Consider the following 27,748-nt stretch of genomic DNA (forward strand, 5'->3'; position numbering starts at 1 on the left):
AATCATTGCCCCACTTCTCTCCTCTCATTCAACCAGAAAATTAAATACATAATCACAAAATGTTACCAAATAGTTGACCTGTCAGAATATCCACATCAGTCTAGCATCACAGTTATGAGTTAATCAGCAAACTTACTGTTCTTCATTCCAGTATTACCACTTTAAGCTCATAATTCTGCAGATCACAAATAGAAGTTTTCTGATAACCTATAGATCCAGTAATGCAGCATTATATGACTTGTAAATATTGCTCTCTCATTCCCAGCTGCAGTGTCATGAATTGCACTATCTAAACAGTACCCAATGTTGCCTAGTTCTTCCCTTTCTTACCTCGTTTGCTAGTGGAGTGCATTCTCAAAAATTATCCCTACTGCAGACACAGGCTCCCTAACCACTAAGACCTTAACATTATTCATTATTATTTCATTATTACTTCATTATCTAATAAACAAACACCTGCTCTGCATATCTTAATGCTCAATTGATTCTACAGAAAAACACTTCACAGTAACAGATCTTTATTCTAAGGCAAACTTAACTCTTATTAGTGATCAGACAAAATTATCACTTAGACAAACTATTACTTCACTGTATTCCATCAAATTACTCGAGATTCTAGCCTGAAGGGCGATATACGTACAAATCCTGCTTACTCTTTCCACACACATTATTCCAGGAAACTGTGTCTAAAAGTTCGAATTCCACAATGTTAGAAAAGGCTGTACCATGACACATAGTTATCTCACATACACTGATTGCACTGAACACACACACTTCTGTTATACCCCAATTAATATTAAGATCTCTTATCCAAGATAATGCAATAGCATATTGCCTCTGTTGCTGCACCAAATCACTAATTTCACAAATGAGCTGATTACTTCAGATGTTAATTGAGCTTTCAGATAACCTGCACCTTTTCCTTCACATATGCTGACACTTTTTATTTTTTGTTTACCTTACCCCTTTGTTTCACATAAATCCTTTAAACATGGTACCACTTTTTCTTCCATCCTCTTATGATTACATGCGCACACACACACACACACACACACACACACACACACACACAAAACAGCAACAACAATACTGAAGAACACTTTTCTAAAATATCCCTACACTGAAGTATCCTACTGTACAAAATTACATGGAAGTCGAAGATAGGATGTCTCTGATTCTCTTACAAACTACATATAGAATAGGAGAAGAGTTTGATTGCCTCAGGAAACATGAAAAATGAGACACAGCTGGGGAAAGCATTATCACCACATAATGAATCCAACACAAAATGTTGAACGCCCCCACTTGCAGTTTGCACAAATTAGTCCCAAATATAACATCAAGCTGAGATTTTGAATCGCCAACAAATTGCAGTCCCACAGCTGTCCTGCCATTTCCACAGTTAATAGTACCTCTTGTTTCACACTCCTTGATAGCTTACCAGTAGCACCAATAATTTTTATTCCAGAAACATGCATCACTACTATACCCTCTGTGTTCTTAATAGATTCCAAAAAATGCCTGTGAAATGCCATTCAAGTCACTATCACTGGCCAGTAAACAACTTAACATGTATCCCTTGTACCCTTGCTGTTATTACAGGGTGCCATACTTCCTTTTTACTTACCATATGATCTTCTTCGTACAACAAATCCTCATTAATCCTTTCCCTGGAAAAACTATCATCCTGCTTATCAGTATGATTATCAGACACATAGGATGGCCCTCTTCCTCATTACCCCTCTCAAACTATAATGCTTCATTAGGCCTAATATTATCCTCCTTTATTCTTTCTTTACTTACCACATGCCCATCATTATGAATCATAAATTCAAATACCTCGTCCTCATCACTACTGGATTAGTCACCGTTATCATCATTACACCTACTGTCAGAATCAGACCCATTGTCACTTTCTCTATGCTTTAGTTTTGTACCTCTTCCATCTTTTTCTCCATTTCAGTCAATTTTGAATCTACATTTCCATTTATTTTTCCAGTTTTTCCTCTACCACTGTTGCACACTTGGTTTCTACCTCAGTTTCTGAATCTTTTTAATCTGATTGATTTGGTTCTCAAGTTAACCATATCTTCAGCACAAAATTTCCTGGCTGCTTTTTCACCTTTACACTGTTTTCGGAAGACTTCACCTTCCTACTGTTGTCATCACAAACTTTCCCACTCTCTTCTACCACGTTTACTACTCAAAGTTAATTTCTCATTAGTGTTATGTACTACTTTCTTTATACTATTTCCCAACCTACTAATGTCCTTTTTCATACTATTTCCCAACCTACTAATGTCCTTTTTCATACTATTGCCCAACCTACTAATGTCCTTTTTCATACTATTTCCCAACCTATTAACGTCTTCTTTCATAGCTATATTACTCAAAACATTCAAACTACTCATAATTTGCCTTGACATTGCTTCCACTTTTGCCCTTGCTGATTTTCACTAATAGATTCCTCCTCCCTAACCTTGACGATCTTACCCACTTCAGTACTGTTTTTGTCCACTTCACTCACATCAGCACACAATGTATATGACAGTTTAGTCATGTCATCTACAATAGGACTTTCGTTGCCATCATTCAAAGTTACATTCACGTCTGATTTATAACCTCTATTGCTTACAGAACCGTCTCCTGTTGTCTGTTGTCTTCCATCACACTGTCTTGTTCGTTTAGGTCACTCATTATGTATCACATAATACAAAATAGTCCACAGCTCGTGGTCTCGTGGTAGCGTTCTCGCTTCCCAAGCACGGGGTGTCGGGTTCGATTCCCAACAAGGTCAGGGATTTTCACATGCCTAGAGATGACTGAGTGTTGTCTTCATCATCATCATCATCATCATCATCCATCCACCCACCCACGTTTCTTCAAGGAGTATGAGACATCATCATCAATACAAAACAGCTTTTGCAATGAATTACCTTGGTTTTAATAACTCTTCTGCTGCTGCTGCTGCTCTGCTGTGGTTGTTGCGGTTGTCATCTGGATCTGTATGGCTGTGGCAAGTTGTAATTCTCTCTGAAAGGCATCTTGTTTATCTCCTGTCTGCTTTGTCGTCCTGCGTGCTGATTGGATGCTGCACATTCTTTGTTATGAAATCCCAGCACTGATTGGCTGTATCATTTCTTCCAGTTAAAACTGTACTGTAAACCACTCAAGTTCACAGTTTACGGTCAAATTTTGTGAGTTCTAGTTTATTGTCCCCACATACAATAGTCCTCACATTGGGGTACCATATGTGACAGTTCACCTGCTTTATTTCTTGGTTTGTTATCCTCAGTGTCAACGTACTGCATTGCTACACTGGCTGTAAAATGGGTTGTGGAAGTACAACACTGACTACTTTAAATGATGTAGCCGACAGGTTCACGTTTACGTTTCACAGTTGTTTGCTTTCACTTTTCACCCCCCCCCCCCCCCCCCCCCCCCTCCCTCCATATACACATTTAATATGGCCAGTGCACTATTGTTTAAGTTTTGATGAGCCCCATTAATAGTTTGCAGGCGACCCTTGACATGCTGCTACAATAGTTTACTATTGAACATCTACGAGAAGTAAAAACCTAACCATGAAGTTCATAGTTCATGAAGAATAGAACAGTATGTATGGTGCAGACACTGTCATTGTTTTAACACATGGCCTAATTGTGTAACACTTACTTTACAGTTAAGTTAAAGCATTGTTGTTGTTCTAACTAACACAGGTTTCTCATCTGAAACCTGGCCATGGACTGACTGACTTGTGACCAAAAATGGGACTCTTATAAATCGTGTTCAGGTGCTTCGGACTGTGCTTCAGTTTACCAGTTGGTAACAAGTACTTTCCTAAATGTAGCAGCATTGTAGAAGCAAACCATGAAAGGAAAGCAAACTAGAGCCTGTTCTTCACAACGCATGTATTTTGAGAACAGTAGTGACCATTTCATTCTTCTTTGTCTGAACTTGACTTTGCTATTGTTTTTATGTACGGTTGCCTTAGTGTATTCTTTTGTTTGTGTAATGAGTAATTAAAAGAATTAAATAAAATCAGTACTTCAAAACAAAACTTTAATGAAATCTTCAGTTTCACAGACTTAATTACAGATTAAAATGGTGTTGCAAATTGTTATCCGGCAACATAAATGGTAAAACATAGTTGTGTCCTAATGGAAGTGCATCAGAGAAGAATCATAATATATTTCGGTTTGTCTACAGAGGTTACCTTAAAAAAGCTTAATTTACTGATAAATATATAGTACTGTTCATTCTCACAGTGTCATTTTTATTCTTTCTTCAGTTGACATTGATGTAGTGTCTCTTGCTCACACATACTAATAAAGTTGAAGCTGCAAGAAAACAAAGTGCAAATGAATGTCACATGAACCTTTGCATGTAGTTGTAAATCTGATGGTAAAATTAAATTGTGCCTCTACCCTCAATCTGAACATATTAATAGTTTACATAAAAAGTCTAGGCATGTTGTCTAAAAAGTATTTTCTGATGCTTGTCTGCTGCGTCCTTACCTTTTGTGTGAGGATGAAATAAGAAGGGCTCTCTGTGGCTGAAATGAGTTGTGCAATGAGAATAAATTTCTTGTTACCTGCTAAATTGTTACTTTGGATATTTTCTGGCACTATAGATGGCTTTTAGTCGCCATAAACATAATGAAACATAAATGTATTGGCTACAGCTTCGTTTATATGCCATGAGTATGAGTCTCATTGGCATGTCACCTTCCTGTTGTTAAAAACAGATGCACAATGAAATGACTAGATGAAAGAAATAACAAACAATATTTTTTTAAAAAATTAATGTAAAACACTTAACATTAAAATTCATATTAGGGAGCGACACCTTTGTGAACTTCTGTGTATTCCTGAATGGAATTATGTTGGTACATACAATGTGTCCGCAAAATTTCTCCACAGTGACTAGCTCTCCGTGTCTTGCTTTGTGGGTCACATAAGGTTTGCAGCACATTCACGTCGCTGTATGAGCTGTGGACTGGGATTCGCTGCTATTGGGTGCAGTTACGTTGGGAGATGGAATTCAAAGTTTTTACAATGAAATTAATTAATTACATTAATTAAATTAAATACACTGTATACACTAGTATCACAGTAGTTGCTGGAAATGTTTTCCTCATTGTTGAAGGCATAGTTCAATATGTTTTCATTGATTTGCGGATGCCTTTACCAATTTTTCATGTATAATAGAGGCACAGTGTCAGGAATGTGCTGTGTGTACCTCAGTTTGGCAAAAACCATTGCTGCCTGAGTCATCTGTTGAGAGCAGCCATGTATTGATTGCAGAAGGCAAGGATTTTAACAGCAGACAGACAGGCGACGTGATAGCAAAGAACTTCATAATTCAGCATAAATGAAAACAGCCAGAGGACAGTCATACACGCTAGAACTACTATCTCAATATGGGGTACAAAGCCAGCAATCCTCACATGTACTCGCGCTCAGTGAATGTCACAAGGTAAGGATGCAGGAGTATTGCCATTTGATGCTCAGTCTGTGGAAAAAGAGTGCTTGGATTGTACAAATTTGTAAAGGACTGTTTACATAGTATGAAATGGGGCTCTTATGTTTGTGATCATCTCTCACCACCAAACAGTACAGGAACTTACTGTCCAATCATAGATACCTTTGTTTTGTGATATCACTTTGCAAGTGACTCATACAAGGACAGTTTTATAAGTCTTGGTGACTCTTTAAGCTACATAACGTTATTTTAGGGGAAAAAATCAGCTTTATCAATGAAAGTCGTATACTCTTAGCCCTACTTATACCTCCCGAGGAGACCACGAATGTAAAATTAGAGAGATTCGAGCGCGCACAGAGGCTTTCCGGCAGTCGGTCTTCCCGCGAACCGTACATGACTGTAACCGGAAAGGGAGGTAATGACAGTGGCACGTAAAGTGCCCTCCGCCACACACCATTGGGTGGCTTGCGGAGTATAAATGTAGATGTAGACCACATCAATATTTAGTGAATTATGCCACATGAGAGCAGCTTTCATATTGGCTTTACTTTTCCTTAATTGGAACTTTATAGTTCAATTATATTATTAACAGTAATACGCCTCTTTTCGGCTTCAATTAATAAGAATAAGGGTATATTATTTACCAATCTTTCAGGTTGAAACTGACTGCAATATTTCGCTTCTTATTCTATTTAAGGTTGATTGATTATATCAATACTTTTTTAATGCAAGCCAAATGTTATAGTTAACTACAACCCTTTATTCTGCTCATTGTAAGGCTCCTTGATTTCATTCATGGTGCAGTCTGTCTAATAGGACTAGAATAAAAAATATTGTTGATACTGTTCAGATTATAATGTCTGAAGTTTTGAAAATAATTACAGTTAGTAGAATTAATGCAATTTATACATCAAAGATTAGGAAAGTTACTGCGATTAGGAAGAATTGAAGGGAGAATGGTATTCGTGCTGACCTATTTGGATCAATTCCACACTCGAATGGTGATCTATTTTTCCAATCATTGATTAATTTTTTTTGTTAATGTTGTTGCAGGGATTATAACAATTATTGGAACAATAAATCTAATAAAAACTCTTGTAGATAGGATTAAGATTGTTTTTCTTGATTTATATCAAGCTTTCTGATTGGAAGTCAAATGTACTATTTATACTAGAAAAATAATTATCTACCTCATCAATAAATAGAAATATATAAGAATAATCATACTACATCTACGAAGTGTCAATATCATGCTGCTGCTTCAAATCCAAACTGGTGTCTTGTTGAGAATTGGTTTATTGTGTGTCGAAGTAGACAACATGTTAAGAAGATTGTTTCAATAATTACGTGGAGACCATGGAATCCTGTTAACAACGAAAAATGTTGATCCATATACTGCGTCTGCAATAGTGAAAGGTGCTTTTCAATCCTCATATGCTTGAAGTATTGTGAAATATAATCCTAATACCATACTTACTCGAATCTAAGCCGCACTTTTTTTCCAGTTTTTGTAATCCAAAAAACCGCCTGCGGCTTAGAATCGAGTGCAAAGCAGGAGGAAGTTCTGAAAAATGTTGTTGGGTGCCGCCACAACTAACTTCTGCCGTCGAATATATGTAGCGCTACACAGGCATGGTTTGTAGGCACAAAGATAAATACTGGCGCCTAGACCTCTGCGTCAGTAAATAAATTTAAAAAAAAAAGTGGAAGACGAGCTTTTTTTCCTCCGCCCCGAGTTTCGACCACTGTATTTTCATATATTATCCAACGAAGTAAATACAAATTCCATATTGTTCATCTTCGAATGTAGCAGCATTTCAATGTACTACAAAAATCCGACTGGCGAGACTGTTTGGGATGTTTGTCTATATGGCCAACTCTACATTCTGAATTTTTTCTTACCTGTGAGAAGAGATGGTTGCTAATTGGAAATTTTATGAATTGTGAATCACACGCTGTATTCTCTTCACCATAAGAATAATACGAATATAAACATTTTGACATGTATTGTTTCGTGTTTGCTGCTATCTCATTTAAATCCTGTCTGCTTAATAAACTACGAAACTAGTGAGACAACAGCAAATGCGGAAGAATATACATATCATGTCATGTTTACATTCGTATTATTCTTACGCCTAATAGTGATACAGTCAGAAATGAAGCACGGAAATTGACTAGATTTTTAAATCTAATATGACTCTAATTTCTGTGCAGAATGTAATGTACTAAAGAGGCGCCTGCAAAGATTTTCAAACGGAGAAAAATTTTCGCTAAACTCTCGTTCAGAACATTTTCCGTCATACGCAGTCTATTATTTGGTTCTTGTTGATCATTATCAAAGAAAACAGCAGTGTAAGTAACAACAAATAGCAGTCTCTTGTCATTGTTTCGCTAATGAGACGACTCCTCTCATTTTTATGTATTTTTTAACTGTAAGCGGCGGTAGCGCGCACAAATGCAAGCCATGCCGCGAGCGGTGACAGGCCGTAAACATGCACTATCAGAATGCGACAAACAATGCATGACACAGTACAGTAATGCATTTTCAGCTTAGAATGATGTAAACACCTATAACAAAGAAAACGGTGCCTATCAGAGCAAAGAAAAATAAGCAATCAGTTCAAACCAGACGAAGCACGTGAAAAAGGAAGGGTATCCGTATAAATATGGACGGAGCGCCTGACGCATAGCAATGGCTACCTGGTAAAGCTTAACTGCTAAGCTTACGACTCCAACCAAACTAATGTAGCTGTATCGTCATTCATTCGACCTAAATTGTGTCTCATATTACAATGGACCAACTTTGTTTCGATTTGGAGATGCGGCCTAAAACTTTTCTCCCCCCTTGAATTTCGAGTCTTAAATTTTAGGTGCGGCTTAGATTCGGGAAAATTTTTTTTCCTTGATTTCGAGTCTCATTTTTCAGGTGCGGCTTAGATTCGAGTGCAGCTTAGATTCGAGTAAATATGGTAGTACTGTAAAAAATAATCCTTGTAATGCTAGAGTGTGGTTAGATTCTATTAAACTATGATGTGCTCATGTTACGGTTAAAACTGAAACTAAAAGAATAGCTGTATTAAGTACTGGAATTTGTATAGGATTAAAAGGTTGAATTCCTATTGGAGGTCATAATATTCCTAGCTCAATTGTTGGTGCTAGTCTTCTTCTAAAGAAGGCTCAGAAGAATGACACACAGAATAATACTTATGATGCAATAAATAGGATTATGCCTCACCGTAATCCAATTGATACAAATCCTGTATGTAATCCTTGATAGGGTCCTTCCTGTACTACAGCTCGTCGTCATTGAATTATAGTTAATAAGGTAATTCCAAATCCAATTATAAATAAATTAATGTTAAATAGGTGGAATCATTTTGCTAATCCTGATACTAGGACTATTGCTCCAATTGCTCCTGTTAGTGGTCAAGGTCTATAGTCTACTAAGTGGTATGAATGATTTGAGTGAGTTGTTAACATAGGTTTAATATACTTCTCTAGAACATAAAGTTCTTAAAATGGAGAAAACATAAGCTTGAATTATAGGTACTGCTGATTCTAGGATTAATAGAAGTATTTGTCCAATAATTAGTAGTGAAATTAAGTTTATTGCTGTAGACGGTCCTGTGTTTCCTAATAAGGTTAATAATAAGTGTCCTGCAATTACGTTTGCTGCTAGTCGTACTGCTAGTGTACCTGGTCGAATGACATTTCTAATTATGTCAATACTATAAATGATATTAATGCAGGTGGCGTTCCTTGTGGTACAAGGTGTGTAAATATGTGATTAGTATGGTTAATTCATCCAAATAATATAAATCTTAATCATATAGGCAGAGCAATTGCAAATGCTAAATGTCTTGTTCTAGTAAAAATATAAGGGAATAGTCCTATAAAATTATTAAATAGTATTATAATAAAGATGAATGTTGTTCCATTAAATGATTTTGGCCCTAGTAGTGTTTTAAATTCGTTGTGTAAAGTTAAGTTTAGTTTATTTCAGATAATATTAATTCGTGACGGTGTAAGTCAGAACATTGATGGGATTAATAATAGTCCTAAGAATGTTGTAGTTCAATTTAATGACAAGTTGAAGGTGTTAGTTGATGGATCAAATGTTGAGAATAAATTTGTTATTATTTTTAATTTAAGTTTTTTTTATCTCAATTGTTCTTTTTTCTGCTCTTTTAATAAGGTTAGGTTTAAATGAGAAAAAATTTATTTGATTGGATACGATTAAAGTAGCTGAAAATATAATGAATAGTGAGAATAATATGAGAGGAGATATTTGAGGGATTTAGGTTTAAATTTCCCCATCAGAAGTATTCGTTACTTTACTATTGTTTTGTTTAAGAGACCATTACTTACTTTCAGTCATCTGATGTTTCAAGGTGTACTAATTGTTTAGTTATTTTAGATTGACACTTTAATGTTATGTATTTTAACTAATTCCTTAGATTATCTTAGATAATCACTTGATAAATAAATTTACTGAAGTTCTTTCAATTACAATTGGTATAAATCTGTGGTTTGCTCCACAAATTTCTGAACATTGGCTGAAGAATAGTCCAGGTCGGTTTGTTGTAAATGTTCCTTAATTTAGTCGACCTGGTGTGGCCTCAATTTTAACCCCTAGAGCAGGTACTGCTCATGAGTGAAGAAAATCTGATGCTCTTGTTAATATTCGTACTTCTGTATTTATTGGTAGAATTGTTCAGTTATTTACGTCTAGAAGTCGAAAGCCGTCGTTTTCTAAATCTTGTTCTGGTGTTATGTAGGTGTCAAATTCTACGTCTATGAAGTCTGAATATTCATATCTTCAGTACCATTGTCGTCCAATTGTTTTGATTGTGGTTATTGCATCCACTGAATCATCAAGTAAATAGAGTAATCTTAGTGATGGTAGAGCAATAAAAATTAGGGTAATTGCTGGTAATGCTGTTCAGGTGATTTCAGTTAAATGTCCATGAACTATGTTTCGGTTTGTATAGGCAATAAATAATATATAGCTTAGGGCATAACCTACAATTACTGTAATTAATAATAATACGATCATAGTATGATCATGGAAGAATGATAGTTGCTCCATTAATGGTGAAGCTCCATCTTGAAGGGATAAATTTGATCGTGTTGCCATTAAATGTTTTTCTAATAAAAGGTCAAACTTTTATTTGTAGAGCTTAAATTTACTGCACTGATCTACCGTATTAGAATCTAGAGATTAATGGTAATTCTGAGTAACTGTGTTCTGCAGGTGGGTTATTTTGTAGTCATTCTGTTGATCATCTTATATTAGCTCTGAATATAATTGCTCAGTTTGTAACCATTCTTTCTCATATGATTACTATGAATATAATAATTCCTACAATAGAGATTGTAGACCCAATTCTTGATACTAAATTTCATGATGTAAATGCGTCTGGGTAGTCTGCATATTGTCGTGGTATTCCTGCTAAACCTAAGGCTGCGTTCACACTGCCGGCCGGGCTGAGCCAAGCCTGGCCGGGCCGTCGCCCGCTTTGATATCAAACACATGGTTTTGAATTGCGGTGTTCACACTGGCGACCGGGCCGCGCCGACACGACGTGAGCCTCCCGGAGCCGAGCCAGCGACATCCCGAGTGTTTAATATTGCCGACGCAAGCTGACCGCAGGCGTGGGCCTGTGGAGCAGCACTACAGCTTCTGCAGTACACGCATCACATGTCTCCCTTCTGCTTTCATCACAAATGTGACTGCACACGTCTTTTATTTTAAGATACCTCTCATTTCACAATCAATCAAAAATTACGTTTATTACAATGATACATGCGAAATTACTTTTATTTCATTTATTTAATCTACTGTATTTACATGCATTTGCAACAATAGCTTGCCAGCGATCTCGGCATTGCTGCCACTGAATAGTTTGCATTTACTTGTAAACGGAGACAGATATGAGTGTCACTGAGGGACTGAAATATGTCCCTACCAGATGACAATGCATTGTAAAGTCATGCTGTGACACGTTCCTATAAGCTGTTGTCTGTGACATCTTTTTGCAATGTTCGTACTTTAATGAAAAGAGAATACATATACATGACATTAACTTGTGTCCATCAATTTGGATCAGAAATTCGGCTAGTATCACAGTAATGATGCAGTTTCCAGATTATGGAACGAAGTAACCAAGGAGTGTGTTTCAGATAGTACGCACAAATATAAAACTATAAAGGAAAATAATTTATTTGTTTTATTTACAATGAAATGAGATACACAAAAATACACTAAATAGCTAAGTACTTTCAATTCCAAAATTTATTTTTGAAAGGTTTTTTAATTATTTTAAGTTGGATTTTTAACGAAATATTCAACAAAAGTGTTCCTGACAGTTTTCGAACGTAATGTGGGATTTCTGTTGAATGTGGCACCAGCTGTCTGCATATCAGCATTGTTACAAAACTTTTCAGCTTCAACATTGCATCCTTCTGTGTCAATGACAATATTATGAAGTAGACAAATGCACTTGACTATGCGATCAGTTGTTAATGGTTAATGGATGTTTCAGTTTCCTTCCTCAGTAGTCTCCATTTATTGGTCATTATACCAAATGTACATTCAACAACTTTTCTTGCTCTGGAATGCATATCATTGTATAGAATCTTCTCGTTGTCCAAATTTCTGCGAGGAAAAGGTCTCATAAAATTCTCTAACAAGGGGTAAGCTTCATCTCCCAAAATGTCGTACGGTAGATCCTGACATTCGTTAAAGTCTTGTTAGTGGCGGTAATAACAGCTCCCCATTTTTAAGTTTCTTATATAACATACTTCCTTTAAACACGCCTGCATCAAACTGTTTACCGTAGGCACCAACATCTACAGCTATAAATTTGTAATTTGCATTAGCAACTGCTTGGAGTACAATCGAATAATACTGTTTATAATTGTGAAACATGCTGCCAGAAAGTTTAGGACATTGGACACGTATGTGCTTCCCGTCTATACATCCAACACAGTTTAGAAATCCCCATCTCGTATGCATTTCACTGGCAATTTCTTTAAATCGAGAAACATTTGGCGTTGGTAAATGAATGGGAGCAAGTGATTCCTATATGGCCATACAAATGTCTTTCACCACCACTGATACGGTGGACATTCCTAATCTGAATGACGATGCTAGTGCATGAAAGGAGATGCCAGTGGACAGATACCTTAGAAAAAAAAAATCGTAAAATGTGTTACTCAAGTGTGGTGTTGGGCGAAGTTTTTGCAGTTTTCTTTGCACAGTAGATATTTACTTAGTCCATGTCATTTCACAGTTATACAACAATAAATAATTAGAGACATTGTCTTGCACCCTTCTATATTCTTTCAATTAAAGTAATGAAATCGAAATGCAAATACCTGAGAGACAGTTACAGAGAATAACTTGTATAACTTGGCAAAATAAGGTCATGTGATCCAGGGAATGGTATATTAAAATGCAATTCTACTCGGGCTTTGTTGTGTCATATGATTTTTCTAAGTTCCAAGAGCTATGCACAGTTCTTTATCAGTGGAAATAGAACCACTGAGTCAAAGGGATTATCTCAAAACTCCTCGCCTATCAATCTGTCTATCTTACAAGGTAATGAAAAGAATTCTGTGAGGTCATCAGTAGCTCCACATGATAACCCATCACCACTGCCAAGCGCTGCATCATGAAGAAAAAAGTTGGAAAATCTGAAGTAGTATTTCTGCGATTCTTCGTTGAAGGCACAGCAAGACATTACCCAAAATGACAAAGCTAATTACTTCCTAATGATTCTCAGGAGTCCCATTAACTCTCTTCACCTCAGGGGTAAGTGTTTGTGAAATTTAAAATACAAAAACATGACTACAATTAACTGGAGGTAGTGAATGCTGTACAAAGTTCTACTGCAAACCAAGCAGTGTGTACTAACGAATCTTACCTTATCGTTGTATACAATTTTTCTTCTGCTGTTATACTTCTGTGAAAATTTGTGTTCTGTTTCGAAATTTTGTCTTGAGTGTTCTGCAGCACATACTGAAATGTATTATGATTCATTCTGTAATATGAATAAAATTTTTCTGGATAGTTTTTAAGTTCTTCATGTAAAGAAAAAACTCTCCTAAATGTCTGTCGCTATTTATGGGATGAATCCATAACCTCTTAGTTCTTCTGTACTTCAAAACTCGACGAGTTACTGCAGAGTCAAAACAATACCAATAAAAAAGTAAAGACGGCGTTCTACACGACATCACAGACTAGCTAAAGGCGAGCAACTGTTGACTGCAGCTGCGTTTTCTACTGACTTGCTTGTCAGCTGTCGAAGGGTGACGATTTTTTTAAATTTATTTATTTGGCCTCCGGCAGCTAACAGCCATTTAGCCAAACAGTGGGGATTACCTTGACAGTGCAGCGCAGCCCACCAAGGAAGAAAAAAAAAACAATGAAACGCACATCTGTGTCGATCTACAGTAGTTTCATTAAGTCTCCATTATTTTTTCTGTCAAAGTAGACAACGAGACTACAGAATTGCGCTTCAGTTTCTACGGTAAACGTATCACAAATCTCCAGTTTGTTTTTGTGATTAGTTTTACACCAAATTTTATCAGACCTATGTCATTGACACTACTACCTGTACATGTGCGCAGTCGCGCGCACACACATACAGACCATACATTTTGGCCAGTTATAAAAGCATAGCAGACGATTGTCCAGTAGCCGAGGGGAAAAATTCTTATACATTTAGACTTATCTAGACAATGAGACCATTAAAATAATACGAGGGACCGACACTAGGTCTATGCTGATCACTAGTAATTAGTTTTTTTGTGTCCTGCATTATATGACTACACTAAACCAAGCTGTAACCGCACGAACTCTGTGGTTTGCGGACGCGGCACTGACGCCACTGAATAGCTCGCATTACTTGTGACCAGAGACAGATATCAGTATCTTTATCATTTCAAAAACGTTTTGGTACTTTTAGGTACGTTTCATTCCCAACAATTTATGGTCTAAAACGAATCTAACAGAAAGCTACCTGCTGCATAACTTTTTCACTAGAAGATTTGTAAATCAAGTGCAGAAAGTTGACAAATAGCATCATTTCACGATGACTGTTAAGAAATATGGAAAGATAAATGATTCAATACGAAGCTAAGATGTTACACTACCACGTGTACACAAATAAGAGTTTTTAGCCGCTAACTTTCTTCAAAATCGGTTGGGAAGCGTTACAAAACTAGGAAATCACGCGGAACAAAAAGTAGACTTTTTCTTTTTTCAAGATGTAAGTAACGCTTTTAAGAAAAAAATAAGTTCATAAAACGATGTGGCGAAGTCTTATATGCCACTAAGAATTTTTAAAACATGAAAATCGGAGAAGTGGTTTTTCCCCCATTTCACTGTCCCGGCTCAGCGTGGCGCGCAATGTGAATGCACTACACGTCGGCCTGAGCTGGCTAGGCACGAACCGAGGCAGTACGTGTCATCCCGGCCCGGCCCGGCCGGCCGGCAGTGTGAACGCAGCCTAAGAAGTGTTGAGGGAAGAATGTTAAGTTTACTCCAATATATATAATTGTGAACTGGATTTTTAATCATGGATTTTTATAGTTAATCCTGTAAATAGTGGATATCATTGAATAACACCTCCTATAATTGCGAATACTGCTCCTATAGGTAGAACATAATGGAAGTGGGCTACTACATAATATGTGTCATGTAATACAATATCAAGTGATGAGTTTGCTAGTACTAATCCTGTTAATTCACCAATTGTAAATAGGAAAATAAATCCTAGAGCTCATAATAATGGTGGGTTAAACTTCAATTTAGTTCCATATAGTGTAGCTAGTCATCTGAATACCTTAATTCCTGTAGGTACAGCAATAATTATTGTCGCTGATGTGAAGTATGTTCGTGTGTCAATATCCATTCCTAATGTAAATATATGGTGTGCTCATACAATAAATCCTATTAATCCAATTGATAACATGGCGTAAATTATACCCAACGTTCCAAATCATTCAATTTTCCACTCTTTCTTGACATACAATGTGTGAAATAATACCAAATCCGGGTACAATTAGAATGTAAACTTCTGGGTGCCCAAAGAATCAAAATAGGTGTCGATATACAATTGGATCTCCCCCTCCCGCAAGGTCAAAGAATGATGTATTTAGGTTTCGGTCTATTAATAATATAGTAATAGCTCCTGCTAAAACTGGAAGTGAAAGAAGAAGAAGAAGAAGAAGGGCTGTAATAGCTACAGTCCAAACAAATAAAGGTGTTTGGTCTCAAGTTATGCTTTCTGATCGTATATTAATTGCTGTTGTAATAAAGTTTACTGCACCAAGAATTGATGATACACCTGCTAAGTGTAGTGAAAAAATGGCTAGCTCTACAGATGCACTCCCATGTGCAATAGCTCCTGCCAGAGGGGGATAAACTGTTCATCCTGTACCAGCGCCGTTATCTACTGTAGAAGATGTAAGAAGAAAGGGTTAATGAGGGTGGTAGTAATCAAAAACTTATATTATCCATTCGTGGGAATGCTATATCTGGTGCAAGTCAATTACCAAATCCACCAATAATTATAGGTATATATACTAAGATGGTATCTGTTCTTTCGGACATGTCCGAAAGAACAGATACTATACAGGGTGTCCCAGCTATCTTGTCCACCCAAAATATCTCTGGAACAATAACAGCTATTGGAAAACGACTTTCACCGGTATCAATGTAGGGCTGGAGCCCATGAATGTACAAATTTGGAAACATTCTAAAACGAAAGCATATGTGTTTAACACAAACTTGTTTTTTTAAATGGACCTCCTATATTTTTTCTTCAGCAATCCGTAGCATGACAAAGCACATAAACAATGGCGTTGATTGCATCGCAATATTCCCATTACACCCCAAGATATTGAGATGTGAAGTTGACGCTTGAAACACCCGACATGCGCTGCTAGCGCACGTCCTGAGGCTCAGGCGTGAACCCCATGCTGCCCGTAATCGCGATGTGATTGACATGTGTAATCACACCTCCAAACTTATCAAGAGGTCCGAAACGAATAATACGGTCTCTTACCATACAGGAAGAAATATATTATCAGAACATGAAATTCACTTTCCTCCATTTTCATGTAGCAATTCACAACCACTGTTTTTAGATGTGGTTAATAATGTCCTAAATAAGATGTAATTAATTTCTGTGATTATGCACAGAATAGAAAAATTACTTCAGTCCTAATAAGAAATGTGCTCAAAGTGTCAGTCTTGATCTTAATCAATCTGCTCTCAGGCTTACAGCATGTTAATACTGTATTCCACCTTACCCTAATTGTCACAATGGTTTTATGAATACTATATATATATATATATATATATATATATATATATATATATATATGAGAGAGAGAGCACGTCTCCATGTAAGCAGGAGGTCCTGGGTTCAAGTCCCGGTCGGGGCACACATTTTCATCTGTCCCCGTTGACGTATGTCAACGCCTGTAAGCAGCTAAGGGTGTTCATTTCATTGTAATTATAATAGGTATTACTATGAAGAAAATTATTACAAATGCGTGGGCTGTAATAATATTATAAATCTGGTCATCTTCAATTAAAGATCCTGGTTGACCTAATTCAGCACGATTAAGTATTCTTGTTGATGTTCCAAATAGAAAGTATAAAGTACCAATGTCCTTATGGTTTGTTGAGAATAATCCTGTTTGCGGTAATATGGCTGAATGTTAAGTGGTAGACTGTAAATCTACTTATGAGATATTTTATCTCCTACCATACTCCGGTCTTATGTTCAGTTATGTTTCTAGACTGCAATTCTAGAGGTGTACAGTTTTACTAAGGCCTAAAATATTATTTTTTTAATTATAACTTTGAAGGTTATTAGTTTAAGTAACTTAAGTCCTTAGTACAATGAGATTAGGGTTGATGTTGAAATCAATCCTATTATTGAAATTATTATGGTTATAGGAAGAATAATTCTTGATTTTTGAGACTTATGAATTTTCGGTATATGACATAATTAGGGCTGAGAATCTAATACGTATGTAATAATAAAGTGTAATTGTAGTTAATATGACTAAATAGTTATAATAGTTGTTTTCTATTAATGATTGTATTAAAATTCATTTTGGTAGGAATCCAAGAAATGGTGGTAAGCCACCTAGAGATAGTAGGGATAAAAATGTTATGAATTTAATTTCAGTTTTTATGTTCCTAGCTGAATAGATCTGATTTATAAAAAATAGATTCATTTGCTTGAATATTAAGACTATGGTTCCCAGATGTTTTCTCTGACTGTTAGAGATCTAATTATTCACCCTAAATGTCTAATTGAAGAGTATGCTAGAAGTTGGCATAGAGATGTTTGATTTAAACCTCCTATTGTCCTAATAACAATTCTTAAAATGATAATGGTTCAAATAAAGGTTCTTAGTTGAATACAATATGATAGTACTATTATTGGGACAATTTTTGTCATGTTATTAATGTTAAACAGTTATTTCATCTTGAAGCGCCTACGACTTATGGAAATCAGAAATGAAAAGTTGCAGCTCCAATCTTTAATAATAATCTAGATCTGATTCTTAATGAGGGGATAAATTCTGTTTCCCATCCTATTGGATACTTTATTTGAATCAACAAAATTGAAAATAATAGTATTGACGATGCTATTGCCTGGACAATAAAATATTTGATGATTCATGTATCATATTTTTATTTCTCGTTAGAAGCGGAATAAGTGAAAGTAAGTTGATCTCCCAGTTTCTTTCATTCTCTTACCATACAGGAAGAAATACACTCCTGAAAATGGAAAAAAGAACACATTGACACCGGTGTGTCAGACCCACCATACTTGCTCCGGACACTGCGAGAGGGCTGTACAAGCAATGATCACACGCACGGCACAGCGGACACACCAGGAACCGCGGTGTTGGCCGTCGAATGGCGCTAGCTGCGCAGCATTTGTGCACCGCCGCTGTCAGTGTCAGCCAGTTTGCCGTGGCATACGGAGCTCCATTGCAGTCTTTAACACTGGTAGCATGCCGCGACAGTGTGGACGTGAACCGTATGTGCAGTTGACGGACTTTGAGCGAGGGCGTATAGTGGGCATGCGGGAGGCCGGGTGGACGTACCGCCGAATTGCTCAACACGTGGGGCGTGAGGTCTCCACAGTACATCGATGTTGTCGCCAGTGGTCGGCGGAAGGTGCACGTGCCCGTCGACCTGGGACCGGACCGCAGCGACGCACGGATGCACGCCAAGACCGTAGGATCCTACGCAGTGCCGTAGGGGACCGCACCGCCACTTCCCAGCAAATTAGGGACACTGTTGCTCCTGGGGTATCGGCGAGGACCATTCGCAACTGTCTCCATGAAGCTGGGCTACGGTCCCGCACACCGTTAGGCCGTCTTCCGCTCACGCCCCAACATCGTGCAGCCCGCCTCCAGTGGTGTCGCGACAGGCGTGAATGGAGGGACGAATGGAGACGTGTCGTCTTCAGCGATGAGAGTCGCTTCTGCCTTGGTGCCAATGATGGTCGTATGCGTGTTTGGCGCCGTGCAGGTGAGCGCCACAATCAGGACTGCATACGACCGAGGCACACAGGGCCAACACCCGGCATCATGGTGTGGGGAGCGATCTCCTACACTGGCCGTACACCACTGGTGATCGTCGAGGGGACACTGAATAGTGCACGGTACATCCAAACCGTCATCGAACCCATCGTTCTACCATTCGTAGACCGGCAAGGGAACTTGCTGTTCCAACAGGACAATGCACGTCCGCATGTATCCCGTGCCACCAAACGTGCTCTAGAAGGTGTAAGTCAACTACCCTGGCCAGCAAGATCTCCGGATCTGTCCCCCATTGAGCATGTTTGGGACTGGATGAAGCGTCGTCTCACGCGGTCTGCACGTCGAGCACGAACGCTGGTCCAACTGAGGCGCCAGGTGGAAATGGCATGGCAAGCCGTTCCACAGGACTACATCCAGCATCTCTACGATCGTCTCCATGGGAGAATAGCAGCCTGCATTGCTGCGAAAGGTGGATATACACTGTACTAGTGCCGACATTGTGCATGCTCTGTTGCCTGTGTCTATGTGCCTGTGGTTCTGTCAGTGTGATCATGTGATGTATCTGACCCCAGGAATGTGTCAATAAAGTTTCCCCTTCCTGGGACAATGAATTCACGGTGTTCTTATTTGAATTTCCAGGAGTGTATATTATCAGAACATGAAATTCACTTTCCTCCATTTTCATGTAGCAATTCACAACCACTGTTTTTAGATGTGGTTAATAATGTCCTAAATAAGATGTAATTAATTTCTGTGATTATGCACAGAATAGAAAAATTACTTCAGTGCTAATAAGAAATGTGCTCAAAGTGTCAGTCTTGATCTTAATCAATCTGCTCTCAGACTTACAGCATGTTAATACTGTATTCCACCTTACCCTAATTGTCACAATGGTTTTATGAAAACTACACAAACATTACAGAGTTTGTTTTTTCACAGGTCACGTGACCTCAAATCTATTAAGCACATTCATAATTTTTGTAAGGTGTTTGGACCTTGGATCCAATCTGGATCAGTCTATTAGAGTTGAAAGTAGTGGTCGCATACTTATTGATGATGAGGTGAGCTCTCCAATGCTTTGAACATGAAACTTGGCAGCTGTCCTTAATTCAGTCACAGGAAGTGTATAATGAGCATCATTTGGTGCACTGAAAATAATTTGAGAAAATATGCATTAATCCTAGAGGAGACAGAAATGTATGATGATGTATTTACCATATTTAAGCATTATTAGTTGGAGTGTGTTACGAACTATGATCTGTAGGGATCAAGGAGAAACTTTGGCTCTGGGTAAAGAATTCGTGCTTGGCCAACATTCGCAGCAAAGATTGACAGGCAATTTGGCAACATCACACAGATAGCCAGTGGCAATATATGTCTTTGTGAACATGCTTTATTAAACGAAACAGAAAATGTTGACAGTACAGCCTATAAGCACAAAGTGACTGTAGCTACAATATGAGGGTTTGAGAAGACTCAGTGAAAGTAAAACTGGGCCCAGTTAATGTTATACAAACACCTGCAGGATGAGACTATTAAACTTCCTCTATACATAATATATATTCTATTAGAATATTGAGCATTGTTGCTAAGCATTTAATCACAAAGTAATTATTATACATATCTGCAGATATACCTGTTAATTGCAGCAATCTGGTCAGACTTTTACTCTCAATGTAATACTTACTGAGGTTATCCACAGTTGCGCAGACCCTTAGTTGTAACCTATTTAGCTTAGGCAGCATTTGGACTACATAGTTTTGTCTAAGCACCCACTTGATTGAAGAGTTACAATGATTTTCATACCCCCCATTTCTAGTGCCACTAGATTCTGCTAAATACATGGTGTTTCAAAAAGAATATATGTATTTCGAATGCATATATTTATTAAACTTTAAGACTTATGAATATGATACGTTACACACATCTTTATGAATCTCTCAAGTTCACATTACAGATGTTCAGTATGTCCTCTATCAGCGACACGAACAATATCACATCGATGCTCAAATTCCTCCCATACTTGGGCAAGCATGTTCTTCGTCACTGATCTTATGGCAGTACGGATCCAGTTCTTCAACTCTTCCAGGTCTTGTGAGAGCGGTGGTACATAAACGTTGTCTTTAACAAAAACCCACACGAAGTAGTCAGAGGGTGTCAAATCCGGTGACCGTGGAGCTCAGCTGAGACATGCTAAGTCGCCAGCTCCTTGACCACCAATCCAACGGTTCGATAAGAGTCTCATTCAGATATTCACGCACTTGACAACTCCAGTGAGGGGGTCACCGTCTTGTTGAAAAATGGAGTTGTCTTCGTGTAGCCTCGGAAACAACCAGTTTTGTAACATAGTGAGATACTGCCGACAGTTAACCATGTTTCCATCAAAGAAGAATGCACCGTAATTAGATGATCGGGATATCGCACAAAACACATTGACCTTCGGCGAATCTCATACGTGTTAAATGGCTGCATGTGAGGTCTGTAGGCCCCAAATTCGAACGTTGTGTTTGTTTACCTGACCACTAACATGGATTGGTAACTTTATCACTGAACACGATGTGGTGTGCGAAAGTGTTGTCATTGTCACCAGCATTAAGCATCTCGTTACAAAATGCCACATGTTTGTGTTTGTCATCAGGACGCAGAGCTTGTAACAGCTGTAATGTGTACGGCTTCGTAACCAACCTACATCTCAAAACACGCCGAATTGTTATTGTAGGCAGCTGTAACTCCCGACTGGCACGAGGAGTTGATTTTGAAGGTCTTATGTTGGAAAGCAGTTTTGACTTTATGCAACATTTTCTTCAGGAACAAGAGGGCAGCCAGGACTGTTTCCTTTGCATGCACATCCTGTATTCAGAAGCTGTTGATACCATCTGCAAATGTTCCATCCATTCGGAGGATCAATTTGGTACCTGAACCTGAAACATCTTTGCACTGTGATCCCAGAATTCCATTTCTGCTGCGGAGTAGCCATTTTAAACATATGACGGTTACCAAGCAAAACAGAAGACAACTGACATCTTAACAGCTGTTAATATAAACTAGACTATGTATTTGTTTTGCCAATAGCTGAGCTAAGGTGCAGCAATCAATTTGGACAAAATTATACTTTGTAATACATATACTCTTTTTGAAGCACCTTGTAATATGTATATTCTTCTTGAAACACCTTGTAATATGTAAGTTAAGGAATGTTTGAATATATTTTGATGTGATCATAATATTAACATATGTTTCAGATTCCTTGGTACAAGAACTACAGAGGAGTTATTGAGCCTCTTGGTGACAGTAGGTATGTTGTATATGGTGAGGTAGCAATACTAGGGGAGGACAAATTGGAAATAACGGAGTTACCTATTGGTGTCTGGACTCAGACATACAAAGAAAATGTACTAGAGCCTATGATGGGAGGCAGCAATGACAAGTCACCACCACAGATAGTGTAAGTAATTATTTTTTTAATAGAAATAATACATAAAAAGGAAGATTAGTCTCTGTCCTGTAATTAATGTTGTTGTGTGTTTCGAAACTTACCAGTGTATAGATCATACCATGAAATTTGAGGTTAACTACTAGATGTTAGTAACTTCCTGGCAAGATGTTTTGATGCAGAGTCTTCTGGCCATGTTCAAAAGTGTTCTGGTAGATGTCAGTGTGTTTCCACCAGCACCTTTATGGAGTACTCAAATACTACTTAAATGAAAGTAATCAATTATAGAAACTATAACGTAGATGGATAGATAAAAAAAATCTGCTCATCAAGTGGTGGCACAGAACACACAAACCAAAGGATTTACAATTACAACCTTTCGGAGCCAGTGACTCCTCCTTGTGGCAGAAGAGTTGAAGGGGAAGGAAAAGATTTGAAAACCTTAGGGCTTAAAGGTGGAAGACAGGGTAATATTAAGACAGTGATTACTACTGAAGCATTGTGTACAGGTTAATAAGAGTGAAATGTTAAGTGCATTGTATGTAACAGTGGTGGGAATGGCGACAGAGAAAAATAGGTAAGTCAGAAAATGAAAGATGTAGAAAATTAAGAAAGAAGTAGTTACTGTGAAGCAATGATGAGATAGAAAGAAGTAATGTAAATGAAGGTCAGGTGGGTGATGAGAACCAGGTACATATTTTAGTGCTAGTTCCCACCTGATGATGAGTTCTGAGAAACTGGTGTCTTGGGGAAGAATCCATATGTATGGTGAAGCAGGCACCGAGATCATGACTGTCATGTACGATATGCTCTGCAACAGGATATTGTGTGTTGCCTTTATACAGCCTATGCCTATGCCCATTTATCATGACTGATAACTGGGTGGTAGTCATGTCGATGTTACAGGCCCAACAGTGTTTACATAACAGCTGGTGTATGACAGTGTCATTTCACAGGTGGCTCTCACTTTGATATTATATGTTTTTCCAGTTATGGGGCTGGCATAGGAGTTGGTAGAGGGTGCATAGGGCAAGTCTTGCAGAGGGAACGATCACAGGGGTAAGAACCATAGGGTGGGGAGATGGGTGCAGGAGCAGCATAGGGTCTGACAAGAATATTGCGCAGATTGGGAAGGCGACGAAAAGCTATTGTAGGTGGGTGCGCAAAATCTCAGACAGAATTACTCATTTCAGGGCATGGCCTTGTTGAAGTAGATGATTAATACATTCAAGACCAAGATGACACTGAGTGACAAGTAGTGTGCTTAATTTGACCAAGGCATTTAGGCAGATGAAGTGTTTCTTCAGCATCTGAAAAGCTTTGACTCGTTGACCACTACTTATTAACAAAATTGCTGTCATATAGAATACCATACACAGTTTGCCACTCTGTTAAGGTAACATGCAGTATGTTATCGTAGGATGGAGAGTCTTTGGCAGATGTAGAAATAACCTCGAGATTGCATATGCAAAAACTTAGTATGCTTGGCCTACGAAAGGAGTAAGTCACAATGGAAGTGAGTCAACTCAAACAAATAGCCGGATGAAAATATTTGTGGGGAACGGAAGCGATAGATGTAAATGTTATTTTGCGAGTACCACAAGGGGTATTAGGCACTGTTCTCACTGGGGCGATATGAATGCAATTCTGTTTGCGATACAATGCAGAAGCAATCTGCATTGGTGAAGCACATAGGAACCCTGTGGAGATGATTTGATTGGTTCACACCGGGCGTTACCTGCCATGCATTCTTTCTCATTAGATTTTGAGGAAACTATTCAGTAAAAAGGAAATAAGTCTCCCCCCCCCCCCCCCCCCCCCTCATGTCTTATAGTCTGACATCACTTCTTGATAAGCCTGGTTTTCTTTTTGTTATTACCCATAGTTATTGTGATACCTCTATGTAAAGAACATCATCATGCATATTTTGAAAATATTGTCATGAGTGGTCGCTGTCCATTTTACATTTGGTGCATTTTATTGCATACACTGTTGCATACGAAATGTAGCTAACGTATCATGATTTATTTAACAGTGGAAGGAGAACCATATCTATTCTCGAGAAAATGTGTGAAGGTTGTCTGTGATGAGGTAGGCAGCTAGGCGCTCATAAATGTGTGTCTTTACTCGTGGACAAACAGTTCATTAAGGCAATATTGTAGCTTAAATAAGTAAATTAGTATCCATTGTGATCTAGATATTGAAGGTTTCGCCTTTACTTGTGTAGTTTTCATGAAAAGATAACTGTTCTAAAGTGCAAGCCATTGGCATGGGTTTGTTTTTGTTATCGACCGCAGTAAATTATATGATTATTCGATAATTTCCGGGTAGTGTCTGTGTAGCTTTATTGTGAAGAGTATCATGCCTGTATAGTTTGCATTCGGTTCGCGTTTTCTGTGTTCCTGTACTTCCATACAGTTAATTTTCCATATTGTGCAGTAAAGTCGTTAAGTGGTGTTTCTGTTTCCATTTGAGTATTTATACATAATTCAGTGATAGCGCCTGTTCAAATTTGTCGTGAGAAAATATCGAGCCTCTCCAGTTTCGTACTCGTCACTCTTGGCAGAAACTAAATCTCGTATCTGTGCCGTGCCTATTGATGCAATTGGGAGGTGGGATTACACTAATCATGGCCTGCACATGAATAGGAGGGGGAAATAGATTAGTTGATGATCTTGCAGAAAATGTAAGGGGGGCCATATGCACACAAGACAAAATACCTGTGATTACTGGAGTCAGAGGGACACATTTTTTACTGTAGAGTCAGGTTACAGACAGTGTATTGAAAGAGATTAAAACAGAACAGTGCCATAATGTCTGTAGCAGTATCAAAAGAAATAAAATTTGTGTGTTTCATCAGAACATTAGAGGATTGAAAAATAAGGTGGAATAGCTTCTTGTATGCCTAGGAAATGGGGTAAATTCTGAAGGTATAGATGTTTTGTCTTTCTCTGAACACCATGTAACCGCAGTGATGGAGACGTTAAATTTAAGGGATTACAGATTAGTGTCTTATTCATGTAGAGTCAACATGGAAAAAGGAGATGTTGCTACTTATATAAAAGCTGGACACAAAGTCAAAAATATTGAAACAAATAGTTTTTGTGCAGATCAGATCCTTAAAGCATGTGCTTGTGAGTTGCTACTGCAATATACGTTATAGTAATTGTAACAATCTATAGATCCCCTCAAGGTAAAATACAGCTATTCATGAAAACATTTTAGTGGCGTTATTGAGCTACCTGTCGGACAAAAAGAAGCAGTTAATGGTTTGCAATGATTTTAATGTGTTGTTGTTGTTGTGGTCTTCAGTCCTGAGACTGGTTTGATGCAGCTCTCCATGCTACTCTATCCTGTACAAGCTTTTTCATCTCCCAGTACCTACTGCAACCTACATCCTTCTGAATCTGCTTAGTGTATTCATCTCTTGGTCTCCCTCTACGATTTTTACCCTCCACGCTGCCCTCCAATACTAAATTGGTGATCCCTTGATGCCTCAGAACATGTCCTACCAACCGATCCCTTCTTCTGGTCAAGTTGTGCCACAAACTTCTCTTCTCCCCAATCCTATTCAATACTTCCTCATTAGTTATGTGATCTACCCATCTAATCTTCAGCATTCTTCTGTAGCACCACATTTCGAAAGCTTCTATTCTCTTCTTGTCCAAACTATTTATCGTCCATGTTTCACTTCCATACATGGGTACACTCCATACGAATACTTTCAGAAATGACTTCCTGACACTTAAATCTATACTGGATGTTAACAAATTTCTCTTCTTCAGAAACGCTTTCCTTGCCATTGCCAGCCTACATTTTATATCCTCTCTACTTCGACCATCATCAGTTATTTTGCTCCCCAAATAGCAAAACTCCTTTACTACTTTAAGTGCCTCGTTTCCTAATTTAATTCCCTCAGCGTCACCCGACTTAATTAGACTACATTCCATTATTCTTGTTTTGCTTTTGTTGATGTTCATCTTATATCCTCCTTTCAAGACACTGTCCATTCCATTCAACTGCTCTTCCAAGTCCTTTGCTGTCTCTGACAGAATTACAATGTCATCGGCGAACCTCAAAGTTTTTATTTCTTCTCCATGAATTTTAATACCTACTCCGAATTTTTCTTTTGTTTCCTTTACTGCTTGCTCAATATACAGATTGAACAACATCGGGGAGAGGCTACAACCCTGTCTTACTCCCTTCCCAACCACTGCTTCCCTTTCATGTCCCTCGACTCTTATAACTGCCATCTGGTTTCTGTACAAATTGTAAATAGCCTTTCGCTCCCTGTATTTTACCCCTGCCACCTTTAGAATTTGAAAGAGAGTATTCCAGTCAACATTGTCAAAAGCTTTCTCTAAGTCTACAAATGCTAGAAACGTAGGTTTGCCTTTCCTTAATCTTTCTTCTAAGATAAGTCGTAAGGTCAGTATTGCCTCACGTGTTCCAGTGTTTCTACGGAATCCAAACTGATCTTCCCCGAGGAAGATCAGTTTGGATTCCGTAGAAACACTGGAACACGTGATTTTAATGTAGATTTCTTAAAAGATACAGATAGGAAAAATTAGCTAGAATCTTTGTTTGGTGGTTGTTAATTTTCCAACTCGTGTGCAGCAGGACAGTAGGTCACTTATCGATAACATTTTCTTAGACAGTGCTCAGGCAGAAACAATTAATGTGTAGCCAGTTGTTAGTGGGCTATCTGATCATGATGCACAGTTAATGGAAATAACACATATAGCACCTAATAGGCTTCAGGCAGGTTCATACAAGGCAGGGAAGCTTATTGATGTGAACAGGGTACAGAGTTTTAAGAACAGCCTAGAAGAGGTAGAATGGGATGAAGTATTCACAGAAAATGGTGCTGATGCCAAATTCAATTTATTCCACTGTAAATTTGTCTCAATATTTGAGTGGCTTTCCTGAAACATTATCCAAAAACTCCATTACAAAGGCAAGTAAGCCATGGATTACTAAGGGAATTCAGATATCGTGTCAGAGGAATTCCCATAAGGATAGTAAGCCCAAACCATTTTTTAAGTTTGGGTCCCATAACGTCGACAAATTTGGCATTTTTATCCAGTTTTCTTCTATTGCAATTTTGACTGTAGTACTTGTTGGTTTCATTGCTAATATATAGGGTTTATACAACCTGGGAGATCCAGGAAAAACCCGGGAATTTTTTCATCCGTGAGAAAACCAGGAAAAACCTGGGAATTTTTCATTGTTTTAGTTTTCAGTTAA

The 27,748-nt window shown here is 38.0% G+C and overlaps 1 protein-coding gene across 3 annotated transcripts in view; it reads left to right on the forward strand.

The window, feature by feature from the left end:
- Positions 1-27,748, forward strand: part of LOC124607206 (DNA topoisomerase 2-alpha-like) — a 179,830-nt gene that overhangs the window by 63,208 nt on the left and 88,874 nt on the right. For all 3 annotated transcript variants that reach the window (XM_047139468.1, XM_047139470.1, XM_047139469.1), the window contains one exon: positions 22,311-22,513. In XM_047139468.1, coding sequence (XP_046995424.1) covers positions 22,311-22,513 — 203 coding nt within the window. The remainder of the gene's footprint in view (positions 1-22,310; positions 22,514-27,748) is intronic.

This window comes from Schistocerca americana, chromosome 3 (assembly GCF_021461395.2).
Source record: "Schistocerca americana isolate TAMUIC-IGC-003095 chromosome 3, iqSchAmer2.1, whole genome shotgun sequence".
Lineage (NCBI taxonomy): Eukaryota > Metazoa > Arthropoda > Insecta > Orthoptera > Acrididae > Schistocerca > Schistocerca americana.